The sequence below is a fragment of the Balaenoptera physalus genome (assembly GCF_965194825.1).
Source record: "Balaenoptera physalus genome assembly, chromosome: 1".
NCBI lineage: Eukaryota > Metazoa > Chordata > Mammalia > Artiodactyla > Balaenopteridae > Balaenoptera > Balaenoptera physalus.
Window position 1 is genome coordinate 179451391 of NC_138882.1, and position 16712 is coordinate 179468102.

The window sequence follows — 16712 nt, forward strand, 5'->3', positions numbered from 1 at the left end:
GATTCCCCATTGCCCTTGGGACCAGCCCAAGCTCCTTACGTAGCTTTATCACTCTTCAGTCTCATCCCACTTCTGACACCCAACTCTGTACTCTAGCTGGGCTTCATTTCTTGACATCTTCATGTTCGTTTCTTTGCATGTGCTATTTCCTCTTCATGGAACATTCTTCACCCTCAAACCGCCTGTTCCTGGCTAACTCCTGTTTAGCCTTCAAGGCTCAGCTTTATTCCCTCATTCAGCACATTTTTATTGAGCATCTACTGTGTGCCATGCAGTGTGCCAAGGTGTTGGAAATAAAGTAATGAGCAAAACAGATTCAGTCCCAGCCCTTACAGAGTTTCCCAACTATAGTGGGAGACAAGATGGCGAGTAATCATACAAATACATAGTTAAAACAGTGATAAGTTCGCTGCAGAGTACAGTCTGCTCCAAGGGAATATAGCAGCTCAGCAGTCCCATCCTCTGGGAAGCCTCCTGATTCTCAGGGCTAGATTAGTGCCCCCCCACCATGGCCTCACAACCCCCATAGATGTCCATCACTCTCATTTACATAGTTTCCATGTTAGTTTCCCAACAAGTCAGTTCCATAAGAGCAAGGACTTTATCATGTTTACTGTTATGTTTCAATAACCTTGCATCGTAGTTGCTTAATAAACATTTGTTGAATGAATGTTTCCCTGAATCCAACCTACTGACATTTCCTCACACTCCCCTTTCTCAGCACCCAGAGGCCCTGTGGTGGGGCTTTTTTGGTCTCTGAAGTCCTTCCAGAGCTCAGAGCTTCTTCACCCCATACTGGGCAGAGAGCTGAGCTTCTGGCTCCCCAAGTCCACTATGAGGCACTGGGTCCCCTGGGGTCTGACAGCTGGTCCTTGTTTCTCCTTACAGGTGTGCCCCAGGATACGTGGGTAACCCCAATGTGCGAGGGGGCCAGTGCCTGCCACGGGGTAAGTGGGACCATGGTCTTGGGTCGAGGTGATGGGCAAGTCAGGGGACCCAGGGAATTTGAGAGATACTAGGTCTGGGGAACAGGGTGAAGGGTGGGGCACGCGAGTCTTTGGGAGGGCAGAGATATCTGAGACAATGGTACATGCTGGGGGCCTCCTGCCTGAATGGCCTCTCCTGTCCCTCCCCCAGCAGACCAAACCCCGCTGGTGGTCCAGGTCCAGCCAACTCGGAGCATAGTACCCCAAGGTGGTCCCCACTCCCTGCGGTGCCAGGTCAGTGGGAGCCCACCCCACTACTTTTACTGGTCTCGTGAAGATGGGCGGCCCTTGCCCAGCAGCACCCAGCAGCGACATCAAGGTACACATGGCCCCAGGCCCCTCGGCCATTCTAATGGAAAGGGAGGCACAGGTCTGTCCCTGCCCTACTGAGATCCTGTAGGGACCCACACGCAGGACTGGGTGGGAAAAGGGGTGCATCTGTACTGATGAGCTCCCATCTCCTTACCACCAGGCTCCGAGCTCCACTTCCCCAGCGTCCAGCCTTCAGATGCTGGAGTCTACATTTGTACCTGTCGTAATCTCCATCATGCCAACACCAGCCGGGCAGAGCTGCTGGTCACTGGTGAGTTTCTACTCCTCTGTCCACAAGACTGCCTGTCCTGGGATGGGCTGCAAACTGCAGACCATCTACCAGAGGGGATGGTGGACGAGGACACTGGCCAGGAAGATGGAAGAGGTGATGGGTCAAGGCTGATGTTAGAGGCAGAACTGGCAGGACTTGAGTCTGGTCATTGAGAGAGAGAGAAAAGCCTAGGAGTCTGGATTCCAGCAGCTGGGCCGAGTGCCATTTACTGAGATGAGAGAGGATCCAACGGGAGGGCATCTTCATTTGGGCTCCGCCAAAAGCAGAGGCTGAGGCAAGGATTTGTGTGTACATAGTTTATTTGGGAAATGAAATGAAACGGAAGAGAAGGCATCCAATAAACGGTGTGTCATTGAGCACATTACCACCTAGAGCAGTTGTTACTGAATGCAGCCGAGGCAGCCCCGGGAAACTCCAGAGTAAAACATGCTGCTTGGAGCCCCCCTGCCCTCCGCCCTAGGGCCAAGAGAGCTGGGGTATGTGCACACCAGCTCGTATCAGTCACTGACTGGGGCCTGCTCCAGTAGCATCGATTCCCCTGCATTCTGTCCCACCTCATGGGCAGACACAATGGTCACCAGTGGCCTGAGAAAACCCTCATGCAAAGAAATGCAGCGGCTGTAGAAGTCAGGCAGGTTGGTTCTGGAGTGACGAGGGGACATGGGTGGGGCACCAGCAACACCTGCCACCAACAGGTCCGAGGGAACCACAAGTTTGGTTTTGGACTTGTTAAAGTTTGAGAAGCTTGGGGAAACATTGAAGTAGGTACATCAGGTGGTCATTTGGATATGTGAATCTGGAACTCAGGAAAGAGGCCCTGGCCAGAGAAATGAATTTGGGAGCTGTTGGCATAGGGATGGGGCAGGATGAAATTACCCAGGAGAGTGTAGCTCGAGGACAGGGCCCAGAACAGAGCCCCAAGGAGCTCCAACTGGAACAAACGGAGGAGGGAGGACAGCAAGAGAGTGAGCAGGGGCAGCCAGTAGACAGGAGGAGGCCGGGGGAGGTGGTGAGTTGGAAGTCAAGAGGGGAAACGACTTCCCGGAGAGAGTGGCCGGCCTCACCGGATGCCCCGGGAAAGTCAGCTACAGACAGAGAAATAACCCTTGGAGGTCATGCTTTGACAAGAGCGGTTTGCAGTGGAGAGAAGGGGTAGAGACTGGATGGGAGTGAGGCAAAGAAGGGATGGGAAGGCAGCCAGTGTAGACAACTCTTTCAAGACTCTTGGCTCTGAAGGGAGGCCAAGAAATGGGGCAGTAGCTGAGGGGTGTATAGGGTCAAGGGGGCATTTTCAGAGATGGAAAATCCTAGAACACATTTGTCTGTGGAGCAGAATGATCCCATGGGGAAGGAAAGGAGAGGGCACAGCAGGGGGAGGGGGTCCTTGGGAGGGGCTCCAGCACTCAGGAAGGGGAGTTGAGGTGGGGTGGGAGGTGGGGAGAAGTCTCATCCTTCAGGGACCAGGAAGGAGGGAGGTGGGTAGATTTGGGAACGTGGAAAATTCCTGACTAATTGTTTCAGTTCTCTCAAGAAGCGTGAGTTGAAGCCATGGAAGTGGAAGGGGGTTTCAGGAGGGTGGAGAAGCTGGGAGCAGGTGTGAAATGGTTGTTTGGGAGAATAGAAACTCAAACCAGACAGAGAAGCCCAGTTGGAGTGGAGTGTGAAGTGTTAAGAGCTCATTTGTGGTCTGTGATCATGAACTGGAGCCAAGGGGATCATGGTGTGATGTTCTCTGATCACAGCCTGCTGGGTGCTCAGTGCCAGCAGGAAGAAAGTAGATGATGGGTTTCGGCCAGGATGAGGGAGGGCGGTGCCAGGGAGTGGAATGGAATCTAAGCTAGAGTGGGAAGGAAGTGACATCCGGATGGGGTGATGAAGAGGGAGAGAAAGTGGCCACAGCACAGCGGCCTGGCCAGCAGCCAGCTCACTGGGGGAACTCCCGTCCCGGCAGAGGCTCCCAGCAAGCCCATCACGGTGACGGTGGAAGAGCAGCGGAGCCAGAGCGTGCGTCCCGGAACCGACGTCACCTTCATCTGCACAGCCAAGAGCAAGGTGGGCGGGGCAGGGAGTGGGCATCGGTGAGGATCTGTCTTCTGGGGTCTCCAAGCCCCACCCGGACCCCCACCCCATCTCCCTTGTTCTGCCTGCAGTCTCCGGCTTACACCCTGGTGTGGACTCGCCTGCATAATGGGAAACTGCCAGCCCGAGCCATGGATTTCAACGGTATCCTGACCATTCGCAGTGTACAGCCGAGTGACGCGGGCACCTACGTGTGCACCGGCTCCAACATGTTTGCCATGGACCAAGGCACAGCCACGCTGCACGTGCAAGGTACACCGTTCATGTCCATGCCTGACCCACCCAGTCCTGGCCTTCCTCCACACCCACCAAGACCAGTGACTATTCCTTCATTCAGCTGACGGTTTCTGAACTACAGTATGGCAGGTCCTGGCCTAGACTCTGAAGAAACAGGGGTGGGAGGGGACAAACAGGAGCTCTGCCCTCCTGCCCTCCATGTTCTGTAGGGAACAAGTGGACAAACAACATAATTACACAGGTGACCAGTGCTGGGACAGGAGTAAACAGAGTGATAGGAAAGTGAGAAATGAGGTGGGAGAAGGGTGAGCTATTCTCCGTGGGGTGGTTGGGGAGGGCCTCTCTGAGGAGGTGACATGTCAGCTGAGACCTGAAGGAAAGAGAAGGTGTTCGGCCACATAACAGCTGGCGGACGAAGCAGCATGTGCAAAGGCCCTGAGGCAGGAGCATGTTGATGTGTTTGAGGGACGCAAGGCCAGCGTGGCTGGAGCCATGGAGGGGAGGGTGGGTGAGGGACTTGAAGATGTGGGCAGAGGTGAGTACACGCAGTGGGTCACAGCAGAGAATTCAGATTTTGTTCTAAAAGCCACGGACAGGTCTTAAGTGGAGAAGTAACAAGACCCCACTGACATTTTTTTTTTTTTTTGGCCACGCCACGTGGCATGCGGGATCTTAGTTCCCCGACCAGGGATCGAACCCCCACCTTCAGCAGTGAAAGAGCAGAGTCTTAACCCCTGGACCGCCAGGGATTCCCCCCATTGACATTTTAAAGGCTCCCTCTGGCTGTTCTATGGCCACGAGGGGATAGAGTGGAAGCAAAGAGAGCAGCAAGGAGGCTGTTGCCGTGGGTCCCTCCCCACCGTGACCACGTACGCTTCCTCCTCCCTCGTCAGCCTCGGCCACCCCGTCTGCCCCCGTGGTCTCCATCCACCCGCCGCAGCTCACAGTGCAGCCTGGGCAGCTGGCTGAGTTCCGCTGCAGTGCCACAGGGAACCCCACACCCACCCTCGAGTGGACAGGTGAGGCCGTGGCGGGAATGACAGTCAGGGCCTGGCTCTCCTGCATGTGGGGGCCAGCGGCAGGACTCTAGGCTGTGGACTTCAACCCCTGGGGGGCCTGGCAATGCCAATCCCAGTGGGTGCTGACCCCACCTCTCCACGTCAGGGGGCCCCGGTGGCCAGCTCCCTCAGAAGGCCCAAATCCATGGCGGCATCCTGCGCCTGCCAGCTGTCGAGCCCTCGGATCAAGCCCAGTACCTGTGTCGCGCCCACAGCAGCGCCGGGCAGCACGTGGCCAGGGCCGTGCTCCACGTGCACGGTGAGAGGATGGGGCTGAGGGTGGGCAGTTGAGAGCTCATGGCGGCCCAGAGAGGTGTTCTCACAGGGCTCTGTCTGCAGGGGGCAGCGGGCCTAGGGTCCAGGTGAGTCCAGAGAGGACCCAGGTACATGAAGGCCGCAGCGTCAGGCTGTACTGCAGGGCTGCGGGTGTGCCCAGCGCCACCATCACCTGGAGGAAGGAGGGGGGCAGCCTCCCCCCACAGGTGAGGATATCCGTTCGGGCCAGGCCCACGGGCTCAGCCGAGTCCCAGCACTTGCCACCTGCCCCTCCAATCTCCTCTTCTGGTTCCCTTCACTTCCAAGATGGTGCCCTGCTCAGACCTCCCGCTCCGTGCGTCCCGGCGGGTGGCAGCCGTCAGCCTCGTGCTCTGCTGCCTGGCTCCGCCCTCCTTGGTGCCCAACTGGGGCCCTAATATTGGCTCGGAGCTTGCCTCTACTCTTTATGCCCCCTCCTCCTGCCCTCCCTGGCTAGCCCTTGCCAGGCTGCCTCGGGCCCTCGGGCGGCTGACCCTTCTCGCTGTGTGGCAGGCCCGGGCTGAGCGCACAGACATCGCCACGCTGCTCATCCCAGCCATCACTACCGCCGACGCCGGCTTCTACCTCTGCGTGGCCACCAGCCCCGCGGGCACCGCACAGGCCCGGATCCAAGTGGTCGTCCTTCCAGGTGCAGGGCCTTGGGGCTGAAGGAGGGGGAGGGCAAGCCAGGGTCCCCCCAAGGCCTACTCACTCCCCCTCTGCTCCCAGCCTTAGGTGCCAGCACCCCCCCAGTGAGGATTGAGTCCTCATCACCTTCCGTGACTGAAGGGCAGACACTGGACCTCAACTGCATGGTGACAGGGCTGGCCCACACCCAGATCACGTGGTACAAGCGAGGGGGCAGCCTGCCTCCCCACACCCAGGTACGAGGGCCCCTGAGCCTGTGGCAGGGGACCTGGGGGTGGTCCTCCACACAGCCCGGCACTCTGCACTCTGCACGAGCAGGGTCCGCCCTTATTTCCCTCCCTCTTCAGCTTCCCATGTGGGGCGGCTCTGAGCAGAGGCAGGCACTGAGGTGCAGTGGGAGCGCTGACCGCGGCCTCTCCCCATCCTCACATGCCTCTGTCCTTACCCGGCCCAGGTGCATGGCTCCCGGCTGCGGCTGCCCCACGTCTCACCAGCTGATTCTGGAGAATACGTGTGCCGCGTGGAGAATGAGTCAGGCCCCAAGGAGGCCTCCATCATCGTCTCTGTCCTCCACGGCAGCCATTCGGGCCCTAGCTACACCCCAGGTGAGGGGCCAGGGGGGCTGGGTGGGGGCCGAGCCCTCCGACCTCCCCTCTGTTCCCAAGGATGGTGCCTGTGGTCTCTTCGATGCCATCAGGACAAGAAGAGGCGCTCCAGGCAGGCTTCAACCCTCCACTCCCTTGAAGGAGAGATGAGGGGACTGAGGGTGGGGACAGGTTGACCTGACTTACCTGGGACCCCATGGGGAGAGTGCTGTTTTCAGAATTCATCAAAAAGCAGCAGAGTCAGGGTTGAACACTGAGTTGGGAGTCAGGCTGACCTGGGTTCAAATCCTGGCCCTACCCTTTATCAGCCTTGAACTGGTTATTTTACCTCTGGGGCCTCAGTTTCCTCACGTGTGAAGTGGGGACAGTAGCACTACCGTGTAGTGTGAGTACACGGCGTGCACTCTAAAGAAGGGGGTTGTGGCATTATTGTCTGCATCCTTTGGCCCCGCCTGGGCGCTAAAAGACTCTGGTTCCCTGCAAGCCAGAGCAGCTCGTCACAGATCAAGGAGTCACGTGTAGGCAAATGGGCCTTGAACTCCAAGTTGAAGGTCAGAGAGGGAAAGAGGGGTCTGGCTGGCCCTGCCGAGGCAGAAAAGCATGGTCTCAGCCCTAGAAGGCCTCCCTTCTGCCCCCCCAAGCTAGGGCCTGGTCAGATCCCAGGGCCCTCTGCTCCAGGGCCGCAGGGCTGCGGCTCAGGAGCCCAGGCCTCTGACCAGCTCCTTTGCGCCCCAGCTCCTGGTGGAGCCCCAGCTCCAGGCAGTAGCCAGCCCATCCGCATCGAGTCGTCCTCCTCTCACGTGGCCGAAGGGCAGACGCTGGATCTGAACTGTGTGGTGCCCGGGCAGGCCCACGCCCAGGTCACATGGTACAAACGTGGAGGCAGCCTCCCCGCCCGGCACCAGGTACAGCAGCCCCCCAGGGCCAGCCCGCTGGAGGGGTTGGATGGAGCTGCTCAGCCCCCTCCTGACCCTCCCTGTTTGCACTCAGACCCACGGCTCGCTGCTGCGGCTGAACCAGGTGTCCCCAGCAGACTCAGGCGAGTACGTGTGCCGCGTAGTCCTCGGCTCTGGGCCCCTGGAGACCTCCGTCCTAGTCACCATCGAGGCCACCGGCACTGGCTCCATCCCCGGTGAGTGACTGCCAGTGACAGGGCAAGCTGGCGGGGGCTGAGAGCCTTCCCAGGTGCTGAGGCCCTAGTGACTCCCGTTGCTGACGCGGGGAAGGGGGTGGCAGGAAGCCACACTGGGGCAGGAAGCCCACCTTGGGGCTGGCCACAGGGCCGGCCCAGGAGGACTCCGCTTCTCTGAGTAATCTGCCGTCTTCCCATCACTGTTCTCTCTGGCCACATCACTCATGTTTTTGCTCCTGCCTCAGTTATCCACATCTCTCCCACTTCCTCACTCCCTCTGCAAGGCTTGGCTCCTGCCCCAGCCCTCCCCTCAGGGTTGCTCAGCCGAGGACCTCAAGCCCAGGCCACTAAACCCACAAGGCTGAGCTGGCTCCAGGGTGAACAGTTCTTGCCTTCTCTTCTGGGGAGCGTCTGCTACCCTCGCCCCTTTCCCCGCAGCCCCAGGACCCGTCCCGCCTGTCAGGATCGAATCCTCATCCCCCACGGTGGCCGAGGGGCAGACCCTGGATCTGAGCTGTGTGGTGCCCGGGCAGGCCCATGCCCCGGTCACGTGGTACAAACGTGGAGGAAGCCTCCCCGCCCGGCACCAGGTACACAGCGGCAGAAAGGCAGGAGGGGGCCAGCCGGGCCAAGCTGTGGACAGTGGGTCGGCGGGGGCAGCCCCTGCTCAGAGGAACAGGGTAGGGGGTACCTGCTGAGCTCTGAGAAGCGCCCCCCTCACACCCCTGCCCATGGCTGTCCAGGTCCGTGGCTCCCGCCTGTACATCTTCCAGGCGTCACCAGCTGACGCAGGCGAGTATGTTTGCCGGGCCAGCAGTGGTGTGGAGGCCTCCATCACAGTCACGGTAACCAGGACCCAGGGCGCCAACTTCGCCTACCGTGAGTGGGACCTCCAGGCTGCGCTTGGACAGAGAAAGGGGAAAGGCGGGGGAAGCTGCAGAGAACTGGACTGACCAGTGACCGTCTTCTCCCCCAGCTCCTGGTGGCACCCAGCCCATCCGCATTGAACCCTCCTCCTCTCATGTGGCCGAAGGGCAGACCCTGGATCTGAACTGCGTGGTGCCCAGGCAGGCCCACGCCCAGGTCACATGGCACAAGCGCGGGGGCAGCCTTCCCGCCCGGCACCAGGTACAGGACCGGAGGATGGACAGGCCAAGAAGGGAACAAGAGGGAGGCCACTGGGGAGTGGAGGTCAAGGGTAGGGTGGGTCGGAGGCTCCTCTGAGACGGGGAGGCCTAGGACCCCACTGCACAGGTGTGTGGGGCAATGGTTAGAACCCAGCCTCTAGGACCAGCCAGCCTAGGTGTGACTGCTGCTTCCACCACTTCCTCGCTTGTGACCTTCAGCAAATTACTTAGTCTCCCTGTACCGTATTTTCAGCATCTGTAAAATGGTGATAATTGTACCTACCTTACAGAATTATCTTAAGGATGAAATGAATTAATTTGTATGCAAAGTGCTCAGAGCTCTGGCTCATAGAAAGTGCTGTGAGCTGTTACTACTGTCATATCATTAGCAAATATTTTTAAAAAATATTTATGTATTTATTTATTCATTTGGCTGCGCTGGGTCTTAGTTGCGGTGTGCAGAATCTTTAGTTGCGGCATGCAGGATCTTAGTTGTGGCATGCAGGATCTAGTTCCCTGACCAGGGATCAAACCCGGGCTCCCTGCATTGGGAGCACGGAGTCTTAATCACTGGACCACCAGGGAAGTACCATCGTTAGCTGTTATTATTGATATATTTTATAGAATTTAGGATGCCAGTGATTGCAAGATGCACCATTATTTTATGTACCTCTAATGAGAAAAAAAAAACAAACTGTCATTTGTAATTGTAATTCACTGTGAGATGCATCTTGATTTCAGAGACTTAAAAAAGTATGTCTAGGGAATTCCCTGGCAGTCCAGTGGTTAGGACTCCATGTTTTCACTGCCAAGGGCCCGGGTTCGGTCCCTGGTCGGGTAGCTGGGATCCCGCAGGCCACACAGTGCGGCCAAAATAATAATAATAATAAATAAAATAAAAATAATATGCAGGTTATCTTCTCCATCCTATTTTTTTTTTTTAAAGTGTCTAAGAATTGATGGAGTGTGGTATTAGTGTTTGCCCAGTTCCCCATGGCTCCTCCGGGCCACCCCTCCCTCCTGGGACAAGACACCCGCTTCACCCCTGAGCAGGACAGAACTAAAAGCCAGTTCTCAGGCTCAGAGTGAGGCAGGGCTGCAGGTTGTAGGTGCGAGGGTCCTAAGAGGGCCCCTTCTGACCTCACCTTCATTCTGGCCAGACCCATGGCTCACTGCTGAGACTCCACCAGGTGTCCCCAGCCGACTCAGGCGAGTATGTGTGCCGCGTGGTAGGTGGCTCAGTGCCCTTGGAAGCCTCCGTCCTGGTCACCATTGAGTCTGCAGACTCTGCGCCTGGTGAGTGGTGCTGGGGGGAGGCTTCCCACTCCAGCAGTGGCAGGACCCCAGAGACCAGCAGTCCCTACCTTCACTCACACCCTCCCCTCCCCCTCTCCTCCCAGCTGGGGATTGACCCTCTGCCCTCTGTCCCCAGCGCTGGGGGTCACCCCTCCAGTCCGGATCGAGTCGTCCTCCTCACACGTGGCTGAAGGGCAGACCTTGGATCTGAACTGCCTGGTTTCTGGGCAGGCCCACGCCCAGGTCACATGGCACAAGCGCGGGAGCAGCCTCCCTGCCCGGCACCAGGTAGGAGGTGGGGTGCTAAGGGGGGGCCTGAAGGACCCTTGAGACTGCGGAGTAAGGAGCTTTGAGTTTGGACACTGCTTTGCCACTTGCCTGGCCAGTCCTTTGACTTCCCTGATCCTCAGTGTCCTCATCTGCCAAATGGGCTCACACTGTCTACCTCACCTGCCCCATAGGTGGCAAATACCGGTCCCCCACTTCTTCCCACTGGACCCAGTCCCAACCCTCGGGCAAGGGAATTGAAGGGTCATGAATGGTGGTTCTCCCTGGAAGAGCTTCCCTAAAGCTCCATCTGGCTGGGTCTGGCTGGGATGGGGACCAGAGAAGGGGGTGGGAGCCTGGCTGTGAACCTGCCTCCCCTCCCAGGTGCATGGCTCAAGGCTGCGGCTGCCCCAGGTGACTCCAGCTGACTCCGGGGAGTACGTGTGCCGTGTGGTCAGCAGCTCGGGCACCCAGGAAGCCTCCGTCCTCGTCACCATCCAGCAGCGCCTCGGTCCCTCCCGCTGTGAGTGTCTCAGGGGTCATAACAAATGGGCTGGGAGGGCCCCCTCCACCCTCAGTGGCTCCCACACCCTGCCTTCCATCTCACCCTCCCAGCCCAGAGTGTGGTGTACCCCGTCCGCATTGAGTCGTCCTCAGCCTCCCTGGCCCATGGACATACCCTGGACCTCAACTGCCTGGTGGCCAGTCAAGCCCCCCACACCATCACCTGGTATAAGCGTGGAGGCAGCCTACCCAGCCGGCACCAGGTATGGAACCAGCAGGCAGGGAGGGCAAAAGCTGGGGTCACCGGCCCTGACGGGAATCAGGAAGAGCTGTCAACAGCCCGTCTGTGCTCATTCAGTCATTCAACAAACATTGAGTGTTCTTGCTGGACAGGCCCTGGACCAGTGCTGAGGATATGGAGATAAGTCCCACTGACCTCAGCTGGATCCTGTACATAACATTCTTTGATTCACTCACTCACTACATTTCCCTGAGAACCTGCTCCAGGCCAAGTCGTGGTCCTGGCACTAAGGATTCAAATGGAATGAGACCACTGCCTGCCCTCAGGGAGCTCACAGGCTAAAGGGCAAGGCAGACATGCCATGTGACAGCGCTGTAATAGGCGTCACTGGCGAGGGCCTCAATGGGCTTTCTGCAGGGGTGACGGGTGAGAATAGTCCAAAGGCTGGAGACACTGTCCACACAGCCCAGAGCCTCAGGAAGGCCACCGAGGGAGTTCTGAAGGAGGCCAGGGTGGAGGCTACCCCAGGCAAGGCAGTGAGGCTCCCGGAGTCCGGGGGCAGCAGCAGCAGCGCCTGAGACATGGAGGTGCTGCCCGCACCCCCTGACACCTGCTCCCCCTCAGATCGTGGGCTCCCGGCTGCGGATCCCCCAGGTGACGCCCGCGGACTCGGGCGAGTACGTGTGTCATGTCAGCAACGGTGCCGGCTCCCAGGAGACCTCACTCATCGTCACCATCCAGGGCAGCGGCTCCTCCCACAGTGAGAACTCCTAGGGCAGGGGGTCTAGGCAAGCGGGTGCGGGGGAGGCAGCGGGGTGCCTGGCACTGTCACTGTTGTCTGACTCCGGCTATGTGGTGCATTCCTCTCTGTCCCCAGCGCCCAGTGTCTCCCCACCAATCAGGATAGAGTCCTCGTCCCCCACGGTGGTTGAAGGGCAGACCTTGGATCTGAACTGCGTGGTCGCCGGGCAGCCCCAGGCCACCATCACGTGGTACAAGCGTGGGGGCAGCCTTCCCACTCGACACCAGGTATGGAGTAGAGCCTGGCAGTGGGGTGGGCAGTGCAGGGACAGCCCCCCATGGGCAAAGAACCCGAAGCATTAGCTGCAGTCCTCCCTCCTGCCCTGGGTAGACGGACGTAGCCTCAGCTGGTCTGATGGAGGAGGCCTGAGCCAGCCGGTGACCCCTCAGCCCCTTGACTCCCTCCTTCCTTATCCACACCCCTAGGCCCACGGCTCCCGTCTGCGGCTGCACCAGATGTCCGTGGCGGATTCAGGCGAGTACGTGTGCCGGGCTAACAACAACATCGATGCCCAGGAGGCCTCCATCGTGGTCTCAGTCTCCCCCAGCACCGGCAGCCCCTCTGGTGAGTCCAGTGAAGACCCAGGAAGGGACTGGGAGACACAGGAAACACTAATTTCCCAGGGAGGAAAGGCCCTGGAGTCAGAGCCCTCAGACGAGGGCGGTGGTCCAGGACGGGGGCTCAGCAGAAGGATGCCTGGGTTCACATCCTGCCTGCACCACTAGGGGCCTTGAGAGAGTGACTCTCCCCTCTCAGCTTCCGTACCCTCATCAGTGAAGTGGGGATGTCGATCATGCCATCCTCAGAGAGCTGTCCGATACAGTGGCCACTCGCCATGCATGGTCATTAAAATTAGTTAAAATTCTAAATTCATATCCTCACATTTCAAAAACAAAGTGCTCAGTAGCCACACATAGCTGGTTGCCACTGCATTGAACAGTGCGGGTAATAGAACATTTCCATCATCGCAGAAAGTTTGTGAATTTTGTGAGGACTAAGTGAGTTAATGCACGTAAAGTACTTAGAACAGTGCCTGGCATACTGTAAGTGCTTAATAAGTGTTAGCTATCCTTACTACCTTGGGGGGTGGAGGTTTCTACAGTTGAGGCTCCCACCAACCCAGTTGTTCCCAAATCTGACTATGACCAAAGCCCCGACTTGCTCTTTCTGTGCGCCCAGTCCCTGGCGGGGCCACGCCCATCAGAATCGAGTCGTCATCTTCACACGTGGCCGAAGGGCAGACCCTGGATCTGAACTGCGTGGTCCCTGGACAGGCCCATGCCCAGGTCACATGGTACAAGCGCGGGGGCAGCCTCCCCACTCACCACCAGGTATGGGAGTTGGGGGCAGGACATAGTGGGAGGGCTGCTGGATGTGCGGGCCCTGGCTAGGGGCCTGTCCCCCAAGCTCTGCCCGGGAAGGAGGGCCTGGGATCCCCTTGTGGGGTGCAGCGCCTGCCTGGGTCAGAGGTTGGACCCTGGCCCCAGCCTTCAAGGATTCCGAGTGCCATCTCATTCTGCTCCTCTCCCGTCCTGTCCCTGCTCAGGCCCACGGCTCACGGCTGCGGCTGCACCAGGTGTCCCCGGCGGACTCGGGCGAGTACGTGTGCCGCGTGGTGAGCAGCTCTGGCCCCCTGGAGACCTCAGTCCTGGTCACCATCGAGGCCTCTGGCTCTGACACTGTTCTCGTCCCTGGTGAGGATCTCTGCAGTGGGGCTGGGAAGCAGGAGGAGGGAAGAAAGGAGGGGCCGAGAGCCAGATCGCGTGGGCTTCATCCCTCGGGCCCGAGAGCACGGGCTTTGGAGTCTGGCTTGTGTGGCTTGAGCCCCGGCTCCTCTGTCCACTCTCTGAAATGTTACACGAGGGATTCCTCTCGGTGTGTCACTTTCCTCATCTGTAAAGTGGGGCTAGTAGAGCTCTGGCAGCAGTTACACGAGTTCCTTAAAGGCTGGAATTGCACCTCTGGGATCTGAGAGGGTGATTTTAGGTGGTGCCCTGATTAAACATTTTTTTATATGAATAGTGATAATGTTAGGGAAAAAACATCAACACGTCAGACCTGTCATGATTGCATGGAAATCATTGCCTGTGATGGGGCTGTGTGTTTAAGGGTTTTCTTAAGTGAATCAATTGAAAGGAAAGTGTAAAGGAATTAATAGCACAGGGAGCACATGGCCATAGCAGACATCATGATCATAGTACCTGAATTGCTAAGTAATGAACGTGATATGCACTTACCAGGTGCTGGGCCCTGGTATTTTTACACATATTAACTCATTTCACCGTCACAATAACCCTTTGAAGTAGGTATGATTGTTCTCTCTGTTTTACAGATGGGGAAACTGAGGCATGGAGAGGTGAAGTAGCTTTCCCAAGGTCACACAACTAATAAATGGCAGGGCTGGGTTTTGAACCCAGGCAGTCTGGCCCCAGAGTCTGGGTTCTTAGCCCCATACTACTCAAGTCTGGGAAACGTTAGTGATCTGTGTGGAGCTGCCTGGCCCTGAGCCCTGGCCGCCAGTGGTGCCGGGAGCACAGGAGATAGTGGGACCACTGTCTGGGGCTGGGCTGGGAGAATGAGGCGCCAGGCTAGCCCAGCTGCTCCGGGCTTCAGGGGAATGGGAAGGGGGGAATCAAGGCCGTCTCCCTGTGGCCTCTGGTCTGAGCATCTGGGCACCCAGGGGCAGGGGCTGAGGGCACAGGGAGTCCCAGCTCACTGACTTCTTCCTGTGCCCCAGCCCCGGGCGGAGCCCCACCCATCCGCATCGAGACCTCCTCCTCCCACGTGGCCGAAGGGCAGACCCTGGATCTGAAATGCGTGGTGCCTGGCCAGGCCCACGCCCAGGTCACATGGCACAGGCGCGGGGGCAGCCTTCCCGCCCGGCACCAGGTATGGAGCCTGGAGAAAGCAGGATGTGGGCATTCCCACCCCACTCCGTCCCCTGCCCGGGAGGGAAGGTGGCCCCAACACCCGGGGCTTCAGGAAAATGGCAGCAGGAGATCACTGGGAGTCAGGAGTTCAAGAACAGGCTGGGCATGGAAGGGCCGTCACTGGCTGCCCAGCACCTTGGTGCAAATTAGAAAAGGACATCTCTTGTTCAAGACACTGGACTTTCTCCTGCCAGAAAAAGCATAATAGTAAACATACCCCACAATGTCTAATGTCAGAGGGGGTCACCTTTGGCAGGAGGCAGCATCCGCAATAGTACATGACAGTCCTGGGGTACAGGTATAGAGGGCTGGGGCGTCTGACGGCCTTGGCCACCAGCCCCCCGGCTCACTGTCCCCACTCTCGCCCCACCCTGGCCAGGTCCACGGCCCCCTGCTGAGGCTGAACCAGGTGTCCCCTGCCGACTCTGGCGAGTACTCCTGTCGAGTGGCCAGCAGCTCGGGCACTCTGGAGGCTTCTGTCCTGGTCACAATCGAGGCCTCCAGCCCAGGCCCCATTCCTGGTGAGTGACAGGAGCAGTGGGCGGTTCTGGGCACAGGCTTGGGGGCCCCTTCCTGGCCTTGCTCCTCCTGCTCTCCAGCAGGGCTCTAGCCCTCGGCTCCAGGAAGGTCCTCCAATTCCCTCCCCCAACCACTGGGGGACCAAGGTCTCACCACGGCATCTCGGCCCCCAGGGGGCAGAGACCCTTCTTAGGTCAATGGTGCTCAGCCATGTCAGTCACTCTCAAGCCACTGCACCTCCAGGAGGGCCAGCTGGCACTCGGTGCCACCGCCTTAGGTCTCTGCCTGCACCCCCGGGGCCGCCCCTTTCTCACCCACCCATTGTGCCCACAGCCCCAGGACTGGCCCAGCCCATCTACATCGAGGCCTCCTCCTCCCATGTGGCCGAAGGACAAACCCTGGACCTGAACTGTGTGGTACCCGGGCAGGCACATGTCCAGGTCACGTGGTATAAGCGTGGGGGCAGCCTCCCCGCCCGGCACCAGGTACAGGGGCCAGGGATGGGGAGGATTCAGGGCAGGCAAGTTTGGACCCGCAGTTGCCTTCTGCATCCCAAACCTTCTTCACACAAACCCTGGCATGCCTGGGGACCCCAGGGGATAAAATACTTTGCGGGGAGGAGTTCAGCAGCCTGGGAATTGAGAGATCTGGGTTTTTCTCCTGGCTTTGCTGCTGAATCATTTCCTGCAGCAGTTTCCTCCTCTGAAAAGGGGATGGAGTGGACTTGTAGGATTCTGTGAATGAAGCTTCCTCATCTCCACCAGCTGGAGCCCTGACCTCCTGAGAACTCTTGGGCACTGGCACATCCGGGCTTGGGGACTTGCCCTGTCCCGAGTGCTCTGGCACAATGGCCACCCTCTCCTCACTCTGACAGACCCACGGCTCCCGGCTGCGGCTCCACCACCTGTCCCAGGCCGACTCTGGAGAATACGTGTGCCGTGTGGTTGGCAGCTCGGGCCCTGAGCACGAGGCCTCCTTCACGGTCACTGTCCCGCCCAGTGCAGGGTCCTCGTACCGTGAGTGAGGCGGACGCCACGGGCAGGGGGAGGCGGGGAGACACTGGGGCTGAGGCGGGGGGAGGGGAGGCGGGGGAGCCCCCCCAGCCCTGCTGAGTCCAGCCCTCTGCCTCTGTCCTCCCCCAGGCCTTAGGAGCCCTGTCATCTCTATCGACCCGCCCAGCAGCACCGTGCGGCAGGGCCAAGATGCCAGCTTCAAGTGCCTCATCCATGATGGGGCAGCCCCCATCAGCCTTGAGTGGAAGACTCGGAACCAGGAGCTGGAGGGTGAGCTGGGCGGGGTGGGGGGCTGGAGGCGGGTGTGAGTGCACGAGGATCACCACTGGCAGCTGGGCAGAGACGACCATGGCACCAAACTTTCTGTGTG

At 58.9% G+C, this 16712-nt stretch overlaps 1 protein-coding gene across 9 annotated transcripts in view; it reads left to right on the forward strand.

The window, feature by feature from the left end:
* The window catches only part of HSPG2 (heparan sulfate proteoglycan 2), a 101646-nt gene that overhangs the window by 68606 nt on the left and 16328 nt on the right, over positions 1–16712 (forward strand). For 4 of the 9 annotated variants that reach the window (XM_082448280.1, XM_082448282.1, XM_082448283.1 and 1 more), the window contains 30 exons: positions 889–947; positions 1138–1305; positions 1459–1569; positions 3542–3642; positions 3741–3921; positions 4800–4925; positions 5071–5223; positions 5304–5446; positions 5772–5907; positions 5988–6142; positions 6361–6511; positions 7247–7416; positions 7502–7643; positions 8082–8233; positions 8387–8522; positions 8620–8771; positions 9931–10066; positions 10203–10354; positions 10718–10856; positions 10949–11100; positions 11703–11838; positions 11956–12107; positions 12306–12444; positions 13060–13211; positions 13427–13574; positions 14618–14769; positions 15190–15331; positions 15663–15814; positions 16204–16345; positions 16472–16612. In XM_082448280.1, coding sequence (XP_082304406.1) covers positions 889–947; positions 1138–1305; positions 1459–1569; positions 3542–3642; positions 3741–3921; positions 4800–4925; positions 5071–5223; positions 5304–5446; positions 5772–5907; positions 5988–6142; positions 6361–6511; positions 7247–7416; positions 7502–7643; positions 8082–8233; positions 8387–8522; positions 8620–8771; positions 9931–10066; positions 10203–10354; positions 10718–10856; positions 10949–11100; positions 11703–11838; positions 11956–12107; positions 12306–12444; positions 13060–13211; positions 13427–13574; positions 14618–14769; positions 15190–15331; positions 15663–15814; positions 16204–16345; positions 16472–16612 — 4271 coding nt within the window. The remainder of the gene's footprint in view (positions 1–888; positions 948–1137; positions 1306–1458; positions 1570–3541; positions 3643–3740; positions 3922–4799; positions 4926–5070; positions 5224–5303; positions 5447–5771; positions 5908–5987; positions 6143–6360; positions 6512–7246; positions 7417–7501; positions 7644–8081; positions 8234–8386; positions 8523–8619; positions 8772–9930; positions 10067–10202; positions 10355–10717; positions 10857–10948; positions 11101–11702; positions 11839–11955; positions 12108–12305; positions 12445–13059; positions 13212–13426; positions 13575–14617; positions 14770–15189; positions 15332–15662; positions 15815–16203; positions 16346–16471; positions 16613–16712) is intronic. The other 5 variants (XM_082448281.1, XM_082448285.1, XM_082448286.1 and 2 more) reach the window with 4 other exon arrangements.